The sequence below is a fragment of the Caenorhabditis remanei genome, chromosome X (assembly GCF_010183535.1).
Source record: "Caenorhabditis remanei strain PX506 chromosome X, whole genome shotgun sequence".
Taxonomy (NCBI): Eukaryota; Metazoa; Nematoda; class Chromadorea; order Rhabditida; family Rhabditidae; genus Caenorhabditis; species Caenorhabditis remanei.
In genome coordinates this window covers 19,145,395-19,166,807 of record NC_071333.1, presented here as the reverse complement: position 1 = coordinate 19,166,807, position 21,413 = coordinate 19,145,395, and the positions used below count along the sequence as shown (strand labels likewise).

Here is a 21,413-nt window from a genome sequence, read left to right as displayed (position 1 = left end):
GTCCTGCCGCAGTGAGATGCTGAAGGAGGAGGCACGGAGGAAGAAGAAGTAAAGGGATTACTGTAGTGGGGATCGGAATAACTCTTTTTCATAAAATTATGTCAATTCCTTCCATTTTCACCATCCCATTTCTCCGCTTCAACGGTATTCTCCCCAAACAGTTCATGTTCACTTATTTTCTGATCATTCACCAGCTTCTACAGTAGTCCCTCTTTTCATGTTTCCTTCTTTTCTTGTCTCTCTCTCTCTGCCGAAATGTCATGTCCTGTGCCTCCTACTCAGAAACGTCTCCCATTTTCTTTCAGCTGTTCTCCAAATGTCTTCCTACCTTCTTATCGCTCGTTCCATTCTTCTCTTCTTGCGTCTGCTTCTCGCCGCAACATGCAAATCTAGATGTCTCTCTGAATTAACTCCATAGAGATGTTTCCCTACTCTTTGTCAACTGATAATTTTTCGAACCCTTTTCTTCCCAAGATATAGATCCTTCATTGTTTCCGATGTTGTTTTCCAAACAAGTACGAAATTCTGATCACCCATCCTATCTATCTTTTATCTCCCTGTCCCAAAACCCCCGTTTCGTGATAAATCCCCATCTCCGTATTCTTTATCGGTTCTCTAAACTTTTCATGTATCATTTGGTATATTTCCCAATCCCTCTTCCTTTTCAATATTTTTGATGTTTTGATTTCCATATTCTTCAATAAACTAACGAAATATTCCAAATTTTGGATTTTTCCTTCAAGTTCAATTTCACATTCACTGACTGCTCAAATTTCTCCAGCTGCCTGTTACGGATTAGCAGCAAATTCGGCAGGTGAGCATTCATCGGTTGTCAACAGGCGAGTATTTCATTTTGTGAAACCTAACCTCTCCACGAAAAGTAGTCAAACTGAAATAATTCTAAATATCTAAAGATAACTATTCCTGTGTCTTTGTGTTTCTTGACAAGTAATTTAGGACTGTTTTTTTCAAAAAAAAAAACTGTAACAGTAATTTTGAAATCAAAACTAAAATGATTCGATTGCTCTACAGTAAGCGATCACGTTTCTCGAATTGGGTATTTGCTTTAAATTCTGATTCTACAGAACAATACAACTTGCTTGACAGTCTTCAATTCGTTAATCCACCGAGCAAGGTCCCGGGGTGTGTGGGCGGGGTTTAGCGCATCACTTTTTGTATATGACCTCTCTCCTACTTTTTTGTCGGAAGGCGTTGTCGATCAGCCTAAACAGTATCGTTTACCTCATATGCTCCGACTAGAGAAAAGGATAGCTCCGCCCACTCACTCTCTATCATCTTATGATCACAAAGCTTATATATACTAACCTTGAACTACTTTTCTCTCTCTTAACATACTATTTTCATGAAATGAGTTCCTCGTACTCTCTCCGTTGTAATATTGTCTCGCTTTCATAAAACCAAAAATAATCTTGAACTATTCAGATTATCAACTTTGTTTTGCTACAACTCTTCAATCGAATCAACTGTGACTCTTTGGAATTGATATTCAACGTATGATCTGTGGTGATAGACTCCAATTTTGCTTCCGACTACAGTAGTCTCGTCTCCCTAACAGGTACGCTTTTTAAAGCATAACTGGGTAGCGCCAGGTCCGGGGGCTTATGACTTACGCATTGTGAATTTAAAAAAAAACTAGAGACACATGTGATATAAACGTACCTGGAACAATTTGTGGCATACTTGTCAAATTTATCACCGTTAAGGCCCGGCTCGAAGGCTCGGGTACTTGCAGCCTAAGTTCAATTTCCAATTTTTCTAATTTTTTTCGTGAAAAAGATAAATTTTGGCCATAAATCAAAATTAGAGTAAATTCCGAAAAATAATCAGAAATATTCACATTATCAATGAAAATTGTGAAAATTGTGAAAAAAAATTACTTCATTTTTTGAGGCCGGACTTTTCAGCATTTCGGGGTCTTGCCAGACAGGGTCGTGCCGACAAGTATGGTCCTAAAAACACTTTCGAGGCTCTAACAGATCCGCACGACAACATTTGTTTATGTTTTCTTCCCCTCCCACCCTCTCGTCTCTCTTCTCCCGGCTCATCGGATCCCGACAGTCTTTGATGTTCGCTACTTTCGCACATCAGTGTTTTTTTGTTTATAATTAGCGTATATCAAGTTACTCGCGCTTTCCCGGCTTCTGATGTAAACGCTCCTTATGACCTCCTTCATCTCATCCGACGAAATTTAAGGGAAGGGCGAAGGGTGGATACTGTACTTTTAGAAATAATTCGGAAGCTATATCTATTATATTAGTTTTCCATTTCCGCCTATACAACTAACTTCTTCGATACATTCAATGCTCATCAGAAAATTACAGTAATGACCATAATTTAAGCAAAATTGGGCGTTTTCCGCTGAAAATATTCATTTTTGAGAGGGTGTCACTGTATCAGTGACTGTCTCACCGAGTAAAAATGCGTCGGATCGTACAGAACAGAAGTAGAAATTCATTTTTGTAGTTGACAACTGTTTTATTGTACGAGCGCTCCCAAGAAAGTTAGAGATTGTCAAAAAATGTTTGACACACTTTTATGCGGCGGACAAACAGACACACAGATGGGTTGCATATGTCTGGCGTGCCTTTGACGATCTAATTCTAGAGTGGGTGGAGGCACGCTGACAAAAGATCCCTTCTTCATACGGACAAACAGACACACCGACGGATGGATTGAGCCTAAATGTATTTCGCGCACTGTATAAGATATATATATATATATATATATATATATATATATATATATATATATATATATAAAGGCGTTATTTTTCATTATCTCTAACTTTCTAGAATTTGCTCAAGAACCAAAACATTCAACTACTGAAAAGTCACTCGTGGGGCCATGGCAATATGCCAGAATCTTTAAGTAAATCATCTTAAATAAAACAATTCTTGGAATTCCTATTTTCAGAGTACCAAACTCGATTCTCAACTGCACTACCATGAACCGTCAAAACGGAAATCCGGCAGCTCCACCTGGCTATCCCTTCCAACGATTTGTCTACATGCCAGCACCAGTTCAGCGACAAGTTCCTCCTGTCATGCATTACTATCCTTTCGGACACTTTCCACATTATGTAGCAGCTCTTCCTAGACCTCAATTCCAGTTCGCTCCTGTTTTTGTGCCACCAGCTGCTTATCAAGCAGCAGCCTTTGCTAATTATCAAAGAGTTCAACGTCGTCTTGCTGAACAGTACGCGTTCCACCGCACCCAGCTAGCTGCAATAATTCCAGTTGCCCAAGTCCCTGAAGTCGTCCCGGAAGCTGTAGAAGAGGAGCCACAAGGAGCAGGAATCGCTGATGAGACAGATGATGAGGACGAGATAATTGATGTGGAGACAATCTCTGGACCACCGTCACCAGCTGCCATCGACGAAGTAAACACCAACGGATTTGCGATTGCGCCACCTCTCCCCGCTCGTACTCCCTCACCTGTTGTTGCCCCACATGGACAGTCACCCGTCCCCATGCCAGTTGACCCGGTTGTCATCAAGGAAGAGGCGACTCCGCCAAACAACGGATTCCCCGGATTCCCTGTTGCGTCACCTTTCCCCGCTCGTTCTCCCTCGCCAGGTGTTGCTCCACGAGCACAGTCACCTGCCCCCATTCCAATTGACCCGGTTTTCATCAAGGAAGAAGCGACTCCGTCTATCAACAGACTCTCTATTACACCACCTCCGCCATTAATTGACGATGTTCCAACTGAGCCAGAAAGAACTGTCACTTCAACCAATACCTTATATGACAGACCGATTGTTCGACCCCACTGGTATGAAACTCCACGTGAGATGTCGCCAGCCACACTTTCTGATATTTCACGGTCACGCAGCAACTCTCCCGTAGTTCTGCAGAGATGTGCCAGAATGAGAACAATAAATGACAGATCCGCAACGGCATCTCAGGTATGAAAAAAAAGGGTCTTCTAAGAACAGAATTTTAAATCAAAGCACATTTTACAGGCCGTGATCCCACGAAACGCCAACGCTCCCACGAGATGCCGAATGGTCGACCCACTTGCAGGAATAAACGTGAGTTTAGTTTTATGTCGATCCAATTGAACAAAGAATTCAATGATTGTCTATTTTCAGCCAGTGCTCCGTAGCAGATGTGCGGCTGGGATTTTCTGCATTCTGCTGGAATTCTATCCAAGACTCACAGGCCCAGCGCAATGGGTAAGAATTACTATTAAAAATTCCACGTTACAAACATTTCTCTAAATTACAGGTAAGATGTGGGAATCGGCACGCTAACAGATGGTTCCATTCTGTTTGCGTGCGAATGCAAAACAGCAAGTTCCGCAAATCTACAAGATTTTTTTGCTGCGGGGAGGCGCAGACCCAAGTGGGACGGAGCGCGGTAACCGGAGCGATTTGGAGAAGATGGAAGAGCACTTTGGCAAGAGAGGGAACTTTATGCCGTAGTGAGGTGATGAAGAAGGAGGCAAGAAGAAAGAAGAAGTAGAGAGATCACTGTAGTTGGGATCGGATTGCCTTTTTTCCCACAGTTCTGTATATTCTCTTCTTCTAGTTCTGACCCACTCTTTTTTTGACCATGTTTCACCTCACTGTTCCTCTTTTTCTATTTATATTTCATTCCTTTCCCCCGCGTGTTCTTCATGTGCAGTATTATGTCAGCAACTAGTGATACCCTTTCTCTTTCGTTTTTTCTTGAGGCACCTCTTCTCTTCTCCCCTACCGCTTGTAGTTCAACCGTCTTATTTAACCACTTGTCAATTATTTTGTAATGATCTCTCTTACTTGGAATATTTTTCTAAGTTTTCTCCAACCTCTCCCTTTTTGTGTCTCTCTTGTATATATCACAAAACGTTTTAATTTGTAATCAGTTTAACATCTCAATATTCGAAAAATTGTACCTCTTTTCCATTACCCAATCGCATAATAATCAATCTCTTTTGGAAATTTCTAAAACTTTTCTGATAGGTTAAACATCCTTGCTATGAACATACTACAATAAATGTGATAATCGAAATAAACATGGTTTAAGGCAGTTTCAGACCTTATGTGTTTTCCCAACAAGGTTCAGGTCAGTTATCAATAGAGCTCTTTCATGCTCTATCAGCTTATGATCTTCAATGAACACAAAAAACGGCGAACCGGGCAAGGGTGTGAAAAGCACGTGGGACCAATTAAAGAATGAGGCAATGGGTTCAAGAATGTCATTTAGATCTCTACAGTCTTGTTTAAAGTTTTTATTAGAAGATTCCCATTATTTTATAGTTCATCAGACACCAAAACGTTTAGAAGCAGTTTCCTTTATTCTCCTTGAAATAGATCATAAACGCAATAAGAAATAAGATAATAAAATTAAATAAAAGAAGCTTAATATAAATGGGAACAAAATTTAATGTAAAACAACAAGAAAGAAAGGTATTCTTTTCATTGTGAAAAGTTCAAGCGTTCGAAGCAAGAGATATCCCTTTTTCTCTTCTTTTTTTGTCGATGATGCGATCGGTCGCTGACCTCTGTCCCTCTTAGAAAAAATGACCTAAAAGAGAAATGACCAATGTTCCAATTTTTTCAAAGAGAAGAGATAAAAAAGAAGATGTATGTTCTCATATGATGTTGAGAATAGGAAAATGGTTTGTGTAGTTTCAATTTGATGGCGTGTGAAATGTAAGATTTTTAAAAAGCGGTGATCGTTATCAAGAAATTGTTCGTTATCAATAAATGAAGATTTATTTTTTCGTTGGCAAATCTTCTTTCTGGAAATCAAAAACGAAATATGGGAAGTCGAAACAGAATACGAGCCTAAATATTCTTGTCAGCACAACAAAAAAGAAGAGTAAAAAGTCACGAAAAGTTAGTTTCAAAGAAACGGACTGCTACTTTGAAATTCGATGGGTTTCTGGAAAATTATTTACACTAAAGTTACAGTTTTAAGTTTTTTGAGTCGCAAATGAGCCATTACGGGACAAACGCAATCGTTTTTTTCCCGGCATAACCATTTTTCAAACATTAAGTCGGCTAGGTCGATAACCTCTGCTTGAGGTTCTGGTTGATTCTGAAGATCAGATTTAGCTTTAGACTCAGTTTGAAGGGATTCCTTGAAGTTTGGTACTGCAAAAAGAGGTTCGTAAATCTTATTCTATAGAAGTAGTAGAAATTGCAGCGAATATCCATTGTATTTGATCACTCACCATTTTTTGCTTTCGTATAATCCGCAGCATAAAGAATCCTGAATGTGAGTCCAGCCATATTGGAGTAAAATGAGCCAAATATGACTTGAAAGATATGTCGATACTTCAGGGGAGAAGCAAGTAGATTTCTGGGGCGATGACCCACCCCAGCCTTCATCCAGTCACGGAAAATATTATTTTTGTACTTCCAGTCAAGGTGTTATGCTCGTACATATCCGTGACGCTTACTTAAAAATCAATAATTGCTAACTATCACAAGTTACTAAAAGAGCCCAAAATTACTTTATAAATATGTTTTATAGTTCTCTACAGTGCGTTCAAAACTAAGTTTATTGGTTTTCATGTTCTTATCAAGAATGTTGTTTTTTCCTGCACTTCTTTCATTAATTTCTTAATTTTTTTAACTGAGAACTCTTAGAATCGGGCAGATCCGAGGAGTCTGTCTGATGAAGTTCAAAAAAGGTAACAATTTTGTTTTTTTTTTGTTTTTTTTTCCGATTCAATAAATAAAAAAGTCCCTTATTTTGAAATCGGAAAAAAATTTACTAATTCAATCCGTTACAGCCACTTAATAAACGAGTGTGAGACGTGGTAGGGCTTCAAACAGCGTTACCAACAGTGTAATGATGCATTCCACAAGTTTTCAGCATAGACAATCACACCAACATTTTGTTTTTTAATGTTTTATTGATAAGTCGTTGAGCTCTATGGCGTATACACGTGCAACAACACAATTTTCTTCTAAACCGAATCAAAACAGCGAGAACGAGTTGAACCAAGAAAAGAAACAAAATGAGAAAGTGATTAGGAATAAAGCAAATGGGATGAGAAATAGTAGGATCTGTTTGGCGCGTGTGGACAAACGATGAGTATTGCGTGGAAGGCCTTTTCGTTGAATACGGGTCGGTCGATCGTCTTTCGAAGAAGGTCCGTCTTTTTTCGTCATCTTTGCAGTTTGTGGTGTCTTTTTGATTTTGTGTACCTGAGATGCCGAATAGGTGAGAATTAAAAAAAGAGAGGAAAGTGAAGAAACTACACCACTATTAAGAAAAACAACGGTTGGATGCAGTGATTAAAAAACACCACAGCAGATTCAAATCAGGCAAGAACACAAACCGAGAATTGTTTCAGCACTAAAAAAATTGATATTACCTTTGGGACATCACTATAATCTAATTTCCCTAATTTTTTCAACTGAAAACTGATCAAAATCGCAAGGAAAAACTAAGAATACAATGATCTTTAAAAAGAAAAACCTGTTTTTAATGAGAACAATTGTCCTTCGTGAGTCTGATCTTCTCTAATGACAAAAAACCCAGTTTTTCTATTGAAAGGGGCGGAGACAAAATCTTTCATGGTCACTCCTTTCTCCGAGAGGAATACACGAGTCGCCTCATTAGAGCGCATTTGCATCATTTTTCCATTTATTGGATTTTTTTCTCATCCTAAATCGCTAATTTTTCAATTATTTGTGATGGTTTTACTGAAATTTTGGTCGGAAAAATTCGAGCGATTTTTCGCGCACATGAAATTATGAAAATTTATTGTTTGAACTGTCATTTTTCAATTTCGCGAAATCGATAAATGAATCCCGAGGAATTTTTTGCACTGATTCTTTCAATTATGTTAATTTCCACATTTTCAGAATCACCGTCTATCTACAGAGCAGAAAGTATCTAGGAAAACAGAACAAATGGAACATTGCCAGGTAATATTGTTCCATAAACCTAACCCGTGGTTAATGATACATTTTTTTATAGATTTACTCTTCATCTGTGGCATTCTCGTGCCAAAGGATTGTTCTACAGGTTTGGGAGAAGAAATTGACGATCAAGATCAAGAAAGCTTACCATGAAGACGTGGAAGATTGCGAGTTAAGCTGTTCGATGCGCAGGACACGGAATAGAGCCATTTGGCTGCCTCAAGTTAGTAAAACACTTTACAATTGTCCTTGTTGATAGCTGTTGAAATTTTCGATAGAAGTGCGCTCAAAATTAAAGAATCGTATTGAAAAACCTATTACAATGCACCAAAATGGAGTTAATAGAGAAGAAACCAATGCTGACGACTGTGTTCGAGGGAATCCCCGTGATCTCTGTTTTTCAACTACCAGAAACTTTATTGTTGGTAATTCGTTGAATCGCAACAAAAAAACGACACAAGATTGAGATGCTCTGGGTTGCCAATCAGAATTATTTAACTTCCGCACTGCAAGTGGTGACAACGAAAAAGCTCAGAAAAAGGTATGTTTTTGACTGAAATTGGTACACAGTGACTTTCGGTAGTATAAGGCCATACTTTTTGAGCGATTTTGTGATTGAAAAATACGTTTTCCTTGACTATCATGTCATTATGACTAACATAAGATTTCCAAGTAATCTTTGTTTTCAGGAGAACGAGAATGAGCCGCCTCTCAACCGTGAAGGATGACTGGATGGGCACACAACATCATGATGGCCCAGTGCGCGAATTGAAAAACGTGATCTTCCTCAAGATTTGTCTGAAACTTGGTCGAGTTTCTGCAAATTGCACGCTGAAAGGAAAATAGAGAATACGACGATTATTCTAATTTTTACTCTTTATATATTCAAAAACACCTGTTTCTTATCAGAACAATCAGGATCAAGAAAGCTCCCCATGAAGACTCCGAGCCAGGCTGGTGGTGGGGCAGGACAATGAATGAAGCCATTTGGCTGTCTCTACAAAGTAAAACACGTTGCGATTTTTTTCGTGGGAAGCCGTCAAGGTATTCAATAGAAATGGAGTTAAAATCAGAACATCCTTTTATAAAACACTTATCAGGATGCAGCGAAATGGAGTCACAAGAGAAGAAACCAATGCTGACGACTGTGTTTGAGGGAATCACCGTGATCACTGTTTTTCAACTACCAGAAACTTTATTGTTGATAATTCGTTGAATCACAGCAAGAAAACAACACGAGATTGAGATCCTCTTGGTTGCCAATCAGAATTATTCAATTTCCGGACTGCAAGTCAAACATGAGTGGTGACGACGAAAAAGCTCAGAAAAAGGTATGTTTTTGACTAAAAATATGCATACAGTTACTTTTGGTAGTGTAAGGCCATACTTTTTGAACAGTTTTGTCATTGAAAAATAGCTTTTCCCTGACTATCATGTCATTACTACTAACATTTCCATGTAATTTTTTCCAGGTGAACAAGAATGAGCCACCTCTCAACCGTAAACCATGACTGGATGGATGGTAACCCCGTGCGCGACTTGAACAGCGTGATCTCCCTCAAGATTTGTCTAAAACTTTATTAAGTTTCTCCTAATTGTACGCTGAAAGAAACATAGAGAATTCAATGATTACTCAAATCGGTTTTCTTCAGAGAACATGTTTCTTATAATCCAATGAGAATAATTTTCTTTCATGATTCTGATCCCCTCAAACTACAAAAAGCCCCAGTTTTGCTACTAAAAGAGGCGGAGACAAAGTCCTTCATGATTACCCCTTTCTCCGAGAGGAGTACACGAGCCGTCACACTAGAGCGCATTTGCATCATTTTTCCATTTATTGCATTTTTTTTTCACACTATAACGCTCGTTATCCAATGATTCCCGATGGTTTTCGTAAAATTTCGGTAGGAAAAAATTGAGTGATTTTTTGCGCTGCTGAAAGTATCAAAAATTTTCATTTTTCTTTCTAATATCCACATTGAATGGTGTGTTTTGAATTTTGAAAAATAGATAGCTGTGTTCCGAGATAGTCTTCACTCAAATTTATTCTATTCAATTCATATCCATATTTTCAGAACAACCAGCAAGCTACGGAGGAGGAGGAAGCGTTGAACAAGACTGATCGCTTGGAATATTGCCCGGTTATATTTTGTTCCATATATCTAACCCGTGGTTGAAGATACATTTTTCAGATTCAGTATTCATTGGCAAAATGGCTCTTCCTATAGGTAAAAGATAAAGAAAAATCGAAGTAATTGTGGAAACAACGGCGTGTAGAAGGAGCCGTTGCTGACGACTGTGCTGACATGAGAATCAACGTCACCTGAGTTTTCCGGTGTGCTGAGGACCGTTTTTGAAGGGAACATAAGCACAGTGAAAAGAAAGAACACAGTCATTGAGATAAATAAATAAAAAATACAAAAAAAGGGAGAGTGAAAAGAAAAAAGAGCATAAGAGGCATTATCTGTAAGAGTGAGAATGTTTGTGTTGGGCCTTGGCACAGTTGCAAAAAGTTGTTTCAATCCGAACTCTTTTTACAGCATATGTACCCCTATGGTAGTGATTTACAAAAAATATGTCACCAGTCCCCTATGACGTCATCCTAGGAAAATATGCCCAATAATCGACTTTTCACCCAAAAATTCATAAAAATTCCAATCTTCCAGATAACATCAGGAAACTTTCGCAACATGTTAGGAGTGTTTTTGACTACCCCTACACAAATTTCCAGCTCCCCAGACACCCCAGAAACCGTTCAATTAAATTTCATTTTCATGCTTTTTCAACTTTTCTCGAAAATTCCCTCTAGAAATCCTCAAATTTCAAATCGTATTTGTATTCCCCGCTAAAAGTTCTATTAGGACAAATTAAAAACGTCAAAAAGTAGGGGGACCATTTTGAGATATTTCGATTTTTTCAAAAATCACATAAGGGTCCCCCCTTATGAAAATTTCATTTTTGAAAAAAATTTCAAAAAAAAATTTACTCCGAAAATAATTGGAATGTTGATAAAACCCTTGAAATAAGTCACTCACAAAATATAAGATCTCAGAAATGTGTTTGAACGGATTGCGTTTTTTTTGTTCATCCAATTTTTTCAAGTTTTTTCCCGTTTTTAACAATAATTTGTACAGAAGTCCTCAAATTTTATAAGATATTCTAATTCCTTGCAAAATTTAACATATATTTCAATTAACATCATTGAAAAACAGGGGACCATTTTGAGATTTTTCCATTTATTTCGAAATTCAGATAAGGGTCCCCCCTTATGATAGAAAATTTTTATCAAAAAAATAATTCAACTTTTTTTTGATGCAAAAAACGTTCAAACTATAAAAAAATGTTTTCGATATTTCATCGATGTTCTCAACGTTTTTGCATCAAAAAAAAGTTGAATTATTTTTTTGATAAAAATTTTCTTTCATAAGGGGGGACCCTTATCTGAATTTCGAAATAAATGGAAAAATCTCAAAATGGTCCCCCTGTTTTTTAATGATGTCAATTGAAATATATGTTAAATTTTGCAAGAAATTAGAATATCTTATAAAATTTGAGGACTTCTGGACAAATTATTGTTAAAAACGGGAAAAAACTTGAAAAAATTGGATGAACAAAAAAAACGCAATCCGTTCAAACACATTTCTGAGATCTTATATTTTGTGAGTGACTTATTTCAAGGGTTTTATCAACATTCCAATTATTTTTGGAGAAATTTTTTTTTTGATTTTTTTGTCAAAATTAAAATTTTCATAAGGGGGGACCCTTATGTGATTTTTGAAAAAATCGAAATATCTCAAAATGGTCCCCCTACTTTTTGATGTTTTTAATTGGTCCTAATAGAACTTTTAGCGGGGAATACAAATACGATTTGAACTTTGAGGATTTCTAGAGGGAATTTTCGAGAAAAGTTGAAAAAACATGAAAATGAAATTTAATTGAACGGTTTCTGGGGTGTCTGTGGAGCTGGAAATTTGTGTAGGGGTAGTCAAAAACATTCCTAACATGTTGCAAAAGTTTCCCGATGTTATCTAAAAAATTGAAATTTTTATGAATTTTTGGGTGAAAAGTCGATTATTGGGCATACTTTCCTACGATGACGTCATAGGGGACTGGTGACATATTTTTTGTAAATTGCTACCATAGGGGTACATATGCTGTAAAAAGAGTTTGAATTGAAACAACTTTTTGCAACTGTGCCAAGAGGAATCCTCATCTTACAGACAACGCCTCATAAGAACACTTCGAGAACAATAAAAACGGGAAAATAGCCATCGGGATATACGGAAATCGGAAAGGAAAGGAACAAAAGAAGGAAAGTGAGAAATAATTGGATGTGATGAGGAATGGGAAGACAGTTATTGAGATAAATTATAAAAAATACGAAGAAAAAAAGAGAAAGGAAAGAAAAAAGAGCATAAAAATAACTTGAGTGCAATAAAAAAAGGGAACATAACCATTGGGATATACGAAAAACGGGAAGAAATAGAACAAAAAACGGGAAAATCAGAAAAAAACTGGGTGATAACGAGGAAAGGGAAAACAGTAATTGAAAATGACTTGCGTGTTGGGAGAAGAAAGCGGGGAAAGACGGGAATCAGAAGGAGAATAAGAAAAATGAATGTGAGATGAGAAATATTCAAAAAAAAAAGAGAGATTAGCGAAAATTTAAGAGAAAAATCCTCAAAGTGAACAGGAAGAAGGTGAAGTGATGACCTCATTCGTAGTTTTTGACGTCGTACTCTGCAATAATGAATAGTACTATTGATAGTTTTAACTTTTGGTAATTTTTTAGCTCCTCGTGGAAGAAAGAACGTCATCAAGTTGCTAACAGCAGAATTGCAAAATCTTCCCCCGGCCCAGGTCAGCACGTTGTCCCGGTGAAGTTTGCCGGACCGGACCGGCCCTATGAAAAATGTGCACAATTTCATTACAAAATATTTGTATTTAAAATGTTTTATCTGAAATAGTCAAAATTCCTATGTACGCTTAAGTTTTTCATGATAGTTGTAAATTTAACGTTTTTTGCGAAAAAATTGAAAAAATCAAATTTTTGTACTGAGACCCGGGCCGGCCTTTTGCAAGATTGACTATTGGTAATTTTTTCACTGTTTTCTGTGACTCACCCTCATAGGTTCCCTCGACGAAACTAAACTGTCCCTTTAACTTCTCAAAAAGTGAGAAACGAACATAATAATAAATTTTTCTTTCATTTCCATCGGACGTCGAGCAAATATCGCTAATCAGTTCAGGCAGCAAACATTGTCCAACCGGGAGTTGATGAAGAGACTTTATGGCTTGTCTAAATCATGTGATCTGGGGACCTGATTAACAACATTTCGAGCGTGGACAACCACTGGGTCTGGATCTTGAAGCTCGTCGTGAGCGCTAAAATTTCCTATGTAAAAAATATAATTTCAAGATGAAAACTTACTGAAGTTGATCAGTGATTGACATCGATTCAAACTTAGCCATGAAGTTTTTCACATTCTCTTCTATTTCTACAGATGGCTTAACAATATCTGGAGAGTTCTCAGGTAGTTTGACTCCAAATCGATCGGCCAACTCTTCGAGAGTGCCTGTCGAGCACGGTAGGGATGCAGCACGAGCTTGGGCTCTCTGTCGTGATGTTGATGGGTTTGTTAGAGTGGATATTGAGGAAGGAGTTGGACTCTGCTGCTCCAATTCATAATCAAAGGAAACAAGATTGTCGTTGAAGCTGGATTCCTCCCATTTTTCGAAAAAGTCATTGTCTAAGTTGTTCTCATGATTTTCAGCGTGGTTTGAATAATTCAAGTCGGTAGGGTCTGTCCAGGACTCTTGGTGTCTCTCTGGTTCCGTTTGGTGGGGAAGTACTGGAGAGCCATTGGTTTGTCTTGGAAATTGCTGCGAAGGTTCACCGGAAGCGCAAAAATTTTCAATCCTTGGAGAATTTGTTCTTTCAACATGACATTCGTATCCTCTATTCAAAAGTTGTCCGATATCGTAAGAGCCATCCACCGGATCAATCCCTTGTTGTTGGAAATTGCGTAATATATTGTTGTACAAGTCTAGATCCGCTTGATGGTTTTCTTTAGCCTTAGCATTATTTGAAAACAATATCTGTTGGCTGTAGCTTCCGGTATCATCACCATTTTCAGTTTGTGTGAATTGCCTAGTACTGGAGTCTTGATGGTCATGGCCTCCATTTAAAAGATTGCAGTATCTGTTGCTCATCATAATTTCTCTTCCATTTAAGTGTGCTGTAGGCATGTTTGACGGACTATCGTGATGTTGGTAATGTTGATTCTGGTTGAAGTTAGAGTACAATTCTGCTGGTTGACCCCGAACCAAGGCATTGTTTTGGAGCATACTCTGTTGATTCTCATTTCTGATGTGATCACTATTTGAAGGTTGAACGAAAGGCCAGGTGTTGAATTCATGCTGATTGTCTCCTCCTCCGGTGTTGTAGGTGCTACCTGCCTGTGTTCCTTCTCTATTTGAGTGCATGTTTGGCGGACTGACTTGATGTTGATTAAGTTGATTGTTGAAGTACAATTCTGATCTTAATTGCTGGTCGTTCTGCATAGCCATGACATGGTTTTGGACCACGTCTTGATGATACTCATTTCTAGTTCTACCATCATCTGTAGGATGCACGAACGGCCAGGCAATGGATTCGTGTTGATCATGTTGTCCACCGTTGCTGCATCTGCTAGTTGACATCATACCTCCTGAGTTTGTATTTGTGGATGACACGTTTGGCGAACTGACTTGTTCCTGATGAGAATGGCTATAGTGATCGTTGGGGTACATATCACCTCCTAAGGCAGTAAAACCGTTGTTGTAGCTGCTGCCCGACATCATACCTCCTCCATTCAAATTTTTCGATGACATGATTGGCGGAATGACTTGGTTATGTTGATTAAGGAGAATGTTGGGGTTACTGTCATTTCGGTGATCTTGTTGCTGAGAAAAAGCATAGTCTTGGTACAGATTTCGTTGGTTCTCATTTCTAATGTTATCACCATTTGAAGATTGCCCGAACGGCCAATTATTGGGCACCCGGCTCAAACCGGAGTTGTAGGTAGTATCTCTTCTACTCGACTGCATATATGGAGGGCTGGCTTGATGTTGATTATGTAGATTGTGATTCAATTTAGAGTAAAACTCTGCCACTAATTGTCGGCCTTCCGTGACATTGTAGGGAAACAAATTTTTGTGGCTGTAGACTGGCCGAATGCTGGACTCTTGGCGATCGGTTCCTAATGCATTCAAGCCGTTGCTGTAGATGCTGCTCAACATCATTCCTCCTCCATTTGAGTTGGTTGATGACATTGGACTGGCTTGACGTTGATTAGTTTGATTGCGATGGGAGTTGGGATGCAAGTATTCTCCCTGATGGAAGTCATGTTGTACCAAACCATTGTTTTGGAACATATTCTGTTGGTTCTCATTTCTGAAAGGCCAGGTGCTGAATTCTTGGTGACTCTTTCCTCCTCCATTCAAACCGGTGTCGTAGATGCTACCTGGCAGTGTTCTTCCTTTATCAGACTGCACGTTTAGTGACCGGACTCGATGTTGATTATCCTGATTAATATTGAAATTGGAGTATAATTCTGCTCCTAATTGGTCCTGAGCCAAGTAAGGGCTTTGGAACGGGTCATGATGATTCTCACTTCTAACATTACCACCATCTGTAGGTTGAACAAACGGCCAGGCAATGGATTCTTGGTGTCCTCCGTTTTTGTATCTGCTGGTCAACACCATAGCTTCTGAGTTGGTGGACACGTTTGGCGATCTGACTTTTTCCTGATGTAGACGATTCTGGTGTACGTTGGGGTACACGTATCCTTCTCCATGATGGTCCTGTTGCGCCAAAGTTCTACTTTGAGTATTGGATCTGCTCATTACCGCTGTATCGCTCAACATCATACTTTCTTGACCTGAGTTTGTTATAGCGATGCCTGGCAGACTGACTTGATTTTGTTGAAGATGATTGTGATGAATATCAGAGTACACGTAGCCTTCCCCACGATGGCCTTGTTGACTACTAGAAGTCAGACTCAACTGGTTGAATCTTCTGTCACCATCGCGATTGATATTTTTTTGATAATCGTCTTCTAAAGAGCGACCATCTCCATCCATAGCCCTCCATCCATCAGCATCTTTCATGAAGTATGAAGAGCTTCCGAGTATTTCTGATAGGCTGCATCCGATTTGTCTCAAGTGTGCAACCACGAAGTCATTACCCCAATCTTTTCTGAAACAATAGCAATTTTGTGAGCTATTTAATCCAAACTTAATAGGCCGGGCCGATCAAGAGATTTTTCACCGGCATTTTTTTGATTTTTTGGCAAAAATGACGAATTTTAGATTATGTTTTTTTAGGTTCTTCGACTATTTTTGATAAAATTCTCAAAAGATCTGGCCGAGATTGATTTTGCAAGTCTGATTCAATCCAGCTTCACTAAACTCACTCTAACATTTGAGCAATTTCTTCTTCGGAGTACGTTTTCCATCCTCCGCTATCGGACAAAAGAAGGGACCACACAAATTTAGCGAACTGAGAAGTGTTTTGAAGCATCTGCAAAGAAATCAAAATAATTCGAATCTTCAAAGTAGACTTTGAAGAGAAATAGTGAGAACAACAGATGAACGTAATGCACACGCGTCACGTTAGAGGAAAAGAAAGGAAAAGGAGGAAAAAGAGAGTAGAACGACAAAGACATCAAACTATCGTGTGGTGTGTGTGTGTGTTTCGAAAGGAATATTCTTCAAACAGTGTAAAATAATGCGTTTGTATTTTTTTCAGTTGTGAAGAAGAGAAGACCATCGAATTTCTGAACTATGGGAAGAACGCTTTTCGTGAAAAGTACGTACAAAGAAACAAAGACAATAGTAGACTATTACAAAAATTGACTAATTGACTAATTATCTTTGCAAAGTGCATAGCTGGGAAAGTTGAATTACTAATTTTATCGATTTTTTGACAAAAAAAAACACTTTTTTCTCGATTTTGGGTAAGTCATGATATGCCACAATATAATTTTTAAATTTAATAACTGTTAAATGTTTTAAAACAAGATCACAATGTGTTTACCGTAAATACTGTACCGGTATCGGCATGCCGTTATATTTTTCAACCGGCTCCCAGAGAAATTTTGTGGTTTCAGAAACTTACTAAAATCTACTGGAAAAACTTTTTTTGGGAGTTCTATCGGCTGATCAAGAAGTTACTTATCACGCTGCTTCTAATCAGAACCAAGAAAAGACACCGGGATAATCACATTCATGAATTCTGAGTATAAATGGGGTGTCGTTATAATACAGGTGTCGTTATAATACAGGTGTCGTTCTATTACAGGTGCAGTTATAATACAGCATTTACGGTATATTTTATCAAAACCAAATCAATTACTAGAAAACTACAAAATAGCTCAAAAAAAGTCAAAAACGCATCCAAAAAAAGCAAAAATGAAGAAATGAGAAAGAGCAATGACTGAGAGATAGAGAACGAAAAGGGAAAACGTAGAACAGCAGAAAAAACAAAATTACGAAGAGCACATGCACTCGGAAGGTAGCTATTGCATCTCTTCGCTTCCTTTTTTCTCATCCGTCTCTTCACATCCCCAATGAATTTGAATCTGACTCTTACTCCTTTTTGAGATTAGTATATGTACGTCAGAAAAATGAGAAGGAGAAAAGAGGGAATGAAAAAACGAAGGCAGTTGTGACCAAAACGCCGCTAATGAGCTAATTAAAACATGAATATCTACACAGTAGTATTCTGTGCGAGAAAATTCTGAATTTCATACTTGATGAACAATCTTACATTCCAAAATGTTCTACTCACACTAATAATAAGCAAAGAAGTCACGCAATATAAATAAAACATAGCTAATGTGGTCAACTGCTATTATTTCTTACCAATATGATATTTTGTTTCTCTATCGGGTTTTTAAGCGGGCTGTTTCTCATTTTAATGTCTTCACCACAAACGTACATTTTTGGGAGTTAATATGTAGATGCTAGCTGGCAACTCATGAAATAACAGAAGCAATTAGATTAACATTGATTTATTAGAGTTTTTTATCAAAGAACGCAGTGAATACACAACACAATTGTAACGAATTATTCCTCGGAAATTGCCAACAATTTTCAGTTTTATCTCGCACTTTTTTTTTGATTTTCCGTATAATGCTCTGCGTACACACAGAAAGGGATGAACATCGATCTATTTTTATTCCAGCGGAGGAATCTGAATAGTCATTTGTAATTGATTATTTCTACAGAGTATCTCACAACTTCAAAGGGATTAGAAAGGAAAGGTGGGTAGGTTAGTTTCAAGGCTCGGTTCAATAATGGAGCCCCAAATACGGAGCTGACTATGAAAAAGAAAAGATTGAACCGAAACTTCCGGAATTATTGGTTGTCACACCAGATAATCAAGAAAGAAGGATTTAATAAAACGATTTGAAGCTCGTGGAGCTGAAGTTAAGCCTGCAGCATACTTTAAAACGACATTACTCAGTAATAGAACGAGTTCCTTGCATTAATTGAAAAAATAACTCACTTTCCGTGTCCAGGGTATATTTCCAATTCCGTTATTTATCCCACAACGTGACATACATGCTTCCAGCGAGCATTGATTGCGCCTCCCCAAATCAATTTCCTTTCCTCGAGAAATGTGCACATCCAGTTCCGTTTACATTCCAAACTCGTGAGGCGTCATAAGTGAGCGAAGTGATTTCCTGAATAAGTGATACTACCTACAGGTGAAATGAATTTTCGAAACAATAATGGTAAGAAAATGACCTGAATTACAGCTTTTTCGAAATCCTCAGTGAAACGGTTTGCAGAGAGTCGAGGCCGACATCTTGACATCTTGGACACGGAATTCAACACGTCTAATGGTGTAAGCACGCGCAGACAGTGAAGTGTCATCGTTCTCATTGGTGTCTTTTTGATTTCAGTCCTCTACCAAAGTCGACTCTGAGCATTTGTCTTTTTTGCCATGTTGGAATCAGTTCGTTGTGTGATATTCAAGGTCAAGGACTTTTTTTTCTTCAAAACTTATTCTTCACTTAGAACCTCTTTGAATAGTGGTGTAAGCACTGTTACTGCAGTTCAGACACATGCAGGGGGTAGAGATTTTGTCCTTTTGTCTTACATCGGCCCATTTCTCTAATATCAGCATGCCGACACTTGCTGAATCTCTTCGTGTAGATTATCGCACCTGAAAGAATAAAACACACTATAAACGTGGCTGAAAAGAGTGACTTCAGCCGAGAAGAGGTCAGGACAGCTTTTAGAAGTCGATCTGTATTGTCTAGTCAGCTAGGAGAAAAAATGCTTTCAGAAACTTATTTTCTTGATTTCACCCGTTTTTGATGAAAAATTTGACATATTCAAGCATATTTGTGAGAGCATTTGACTCGAAAGATTATTTTCAATCCGTTTTAAACAAATATCTCGTTTTTTCTTTTACCTCTCAGTCTCTTTAGGTTAGCTATTAGATTAGAAATTAGATCGAGAATCTCTTTTCAAATTTGACCTGAAGACGTCCGATTTTGTCTAATTTTGGTTAAAATTTTTTGAAATTACTTACTTTACATCTACTCGTCGTGTCATTTAACGTGACTCTTAACTATTCAAATTATATTCCCATTGATTCCATATCTTGTTTGTTGTGGACCCAATTCTTGTCCGCCGTTCAAAGTTGGCCCGAATATTCCAACCATTAGAAACTGACTCGAACATTCCGAATTCAACCTAAATGGCACAAGAATCAGGTTTCTAAAATGAAACGTTGACTGAATGTGCTCTATTATGTGAACTTTCTGTCAACAAAGCTTTTCCATGTCTACAACTCACCATTTTTCACAGCGCGTCTTTGTTTGTGTTGTTCGCTTTCAGAAGTTTCCCTCGATCAGCTCAGAGACAAATAAATTGTTTCAACAGACTTTGAAACGGTTCCTGTCGTCCTCACAAAATCCAATTTCATCATAACGGCATCACTGCATAATTTATGTCTGAAAAAAAAGCAAAGACTAGTTTACTGAATAATTCTCAGTCAAAAACCTTACCAATTTATCAATTTGTTTAACGCGTTGTTCACAGCATACACGTCTTGTAATGGGCAACCATTTTCGCTTCTTTTTCCTATTTTGTGGTCGAAATCCGAGTTGACCCGTAGAGCGTTCGAAAAAACCTGAAATAACAAATAATCATTTTGAAATCAGTCGATTTGAGCAAGAATAGACGCAGAAGAACACAAATATTATGAATGATTAGAAAAGGGTAATAGGCGGTGTGCAAGTAGAGAGACGGTGTGCATGTGTGTTTCATTGATCGCCTTTTTTTACGTTAAGGTTGGTCCGTCGTTTTTTGAGGAAAGGCCACTTTGTGTGTTGTCTTCTCGTTTTTGCAGTCTGAGGTGTCGATTCGTCCGTGTGTAGTCGAGAAGCCGTATGGGTGAGGTGAGAAGGAGAGATAGGGAGAGGTAGAAAGAGTTATACTAATATTAACAAAAAGAACGGTAAGATCGAACAACACAAATCACTGCGAACGACTTCAGAAAGGAACACAACAATTACACAGTTTTTTTTAGAAAATATTCATTTCATATGAAAAAAATGCAGAATTTGAAAAAAACTACGAAGAATAGTAATTTCCACAAAATAATTTCAAAAACACCGTGATTATTTGGATTGGCTAATTTTTATTTCAAAAAAAACCCAAAGTTTTAAATAAATTTTTATATCAAAAGAACGGCGACAAGATTCTTCACTGTCGCCAATTTGTCCGAGAGGAATTCACGAGCCGTCTCACTGGAGCGCATTTGCATCATTTTTCCATTTATTGAATTTTTTCACATCCTAAATCAGGTCGTTTTCTAATTAAATTTGATGGCTTTAGTGAAATTTCAATAGGAAAAAATTGAGAAATTCTTTTTGATTCCCATTGATGTGAAAAACTGCTTTAGCTTGTATTTTTGAGAGCACGGAGAAACTTTTTCATGTTTTAGTGTTTAAGAAAATGTTTTTTTTACCCTCAAAAGAAGCTGAATACGGAAGTTCCAAAGAAGACATGTTACGGCCCTTTTGGAAAATGTTGGAAAGCAATACACAATTGAAATTTGACAGTTTCCCTAACTTTCCTGTCTCCTACGACTAGAAGTTTGCGACTTTTGCCCTGACGGTAAAAAAGAAGAATGGAATTGTCAATAGAAAAAGAGGCAGTAAAGAACACGAGTCTTTTTGTGAAAATATTTAATAGGAAAAATGGAATCAAACAAAGATATTGATTTTGAGACGTCGACAACGTTTAAGAAACTAAGACAAGACTAAACCTTATTGTCGTTATTGTTTATTGGGACTCATTTAGGACCAATCAAGAAAAAAGTGAAAAGGGTACATAGAAGAAGTGAAAGAGAGCACGAGAAGAAAAAAGGGACAAAGTCATTGAGAAACATGTGGAGAAAGAGGGGGAAACCGATAGAAGGCTAAGGTTCGGGGGAAAATGAGACACAAGAAGACGGAACATTTGAGGT

The 21,413-nt window shown here is 37.9% G+C and overlaps 1 protein-coding gene across 1 annotated transcript; it reads right to left on the bottom strand.

The window, feature by feature from the left end:
• Positions 1–13,170: 13,170 nt before the first annotated feature.
• GCK72_025861 (uncharacterized protein) lies at positions 13,171–16,445 on the bottom strand (the record flags this gene model as incomplete). The annotated part of the gene is made up of 3 exons (XM_003105598.2): positions 13,171–13,267; positions 13,314–16,121; positions 16,339–16,445. The coding sequence occupies 3 exons, from the start codon at positions 16,443–16,445 to the stop codon at positions 13,171–13,173; spliced, it is 3,012 nt and encodes a 1,003-aa protein (XP_003105646.2).
• Between the last annotated feature and the right edge of the window lie 4,968 nt (positions 16,446–21,413).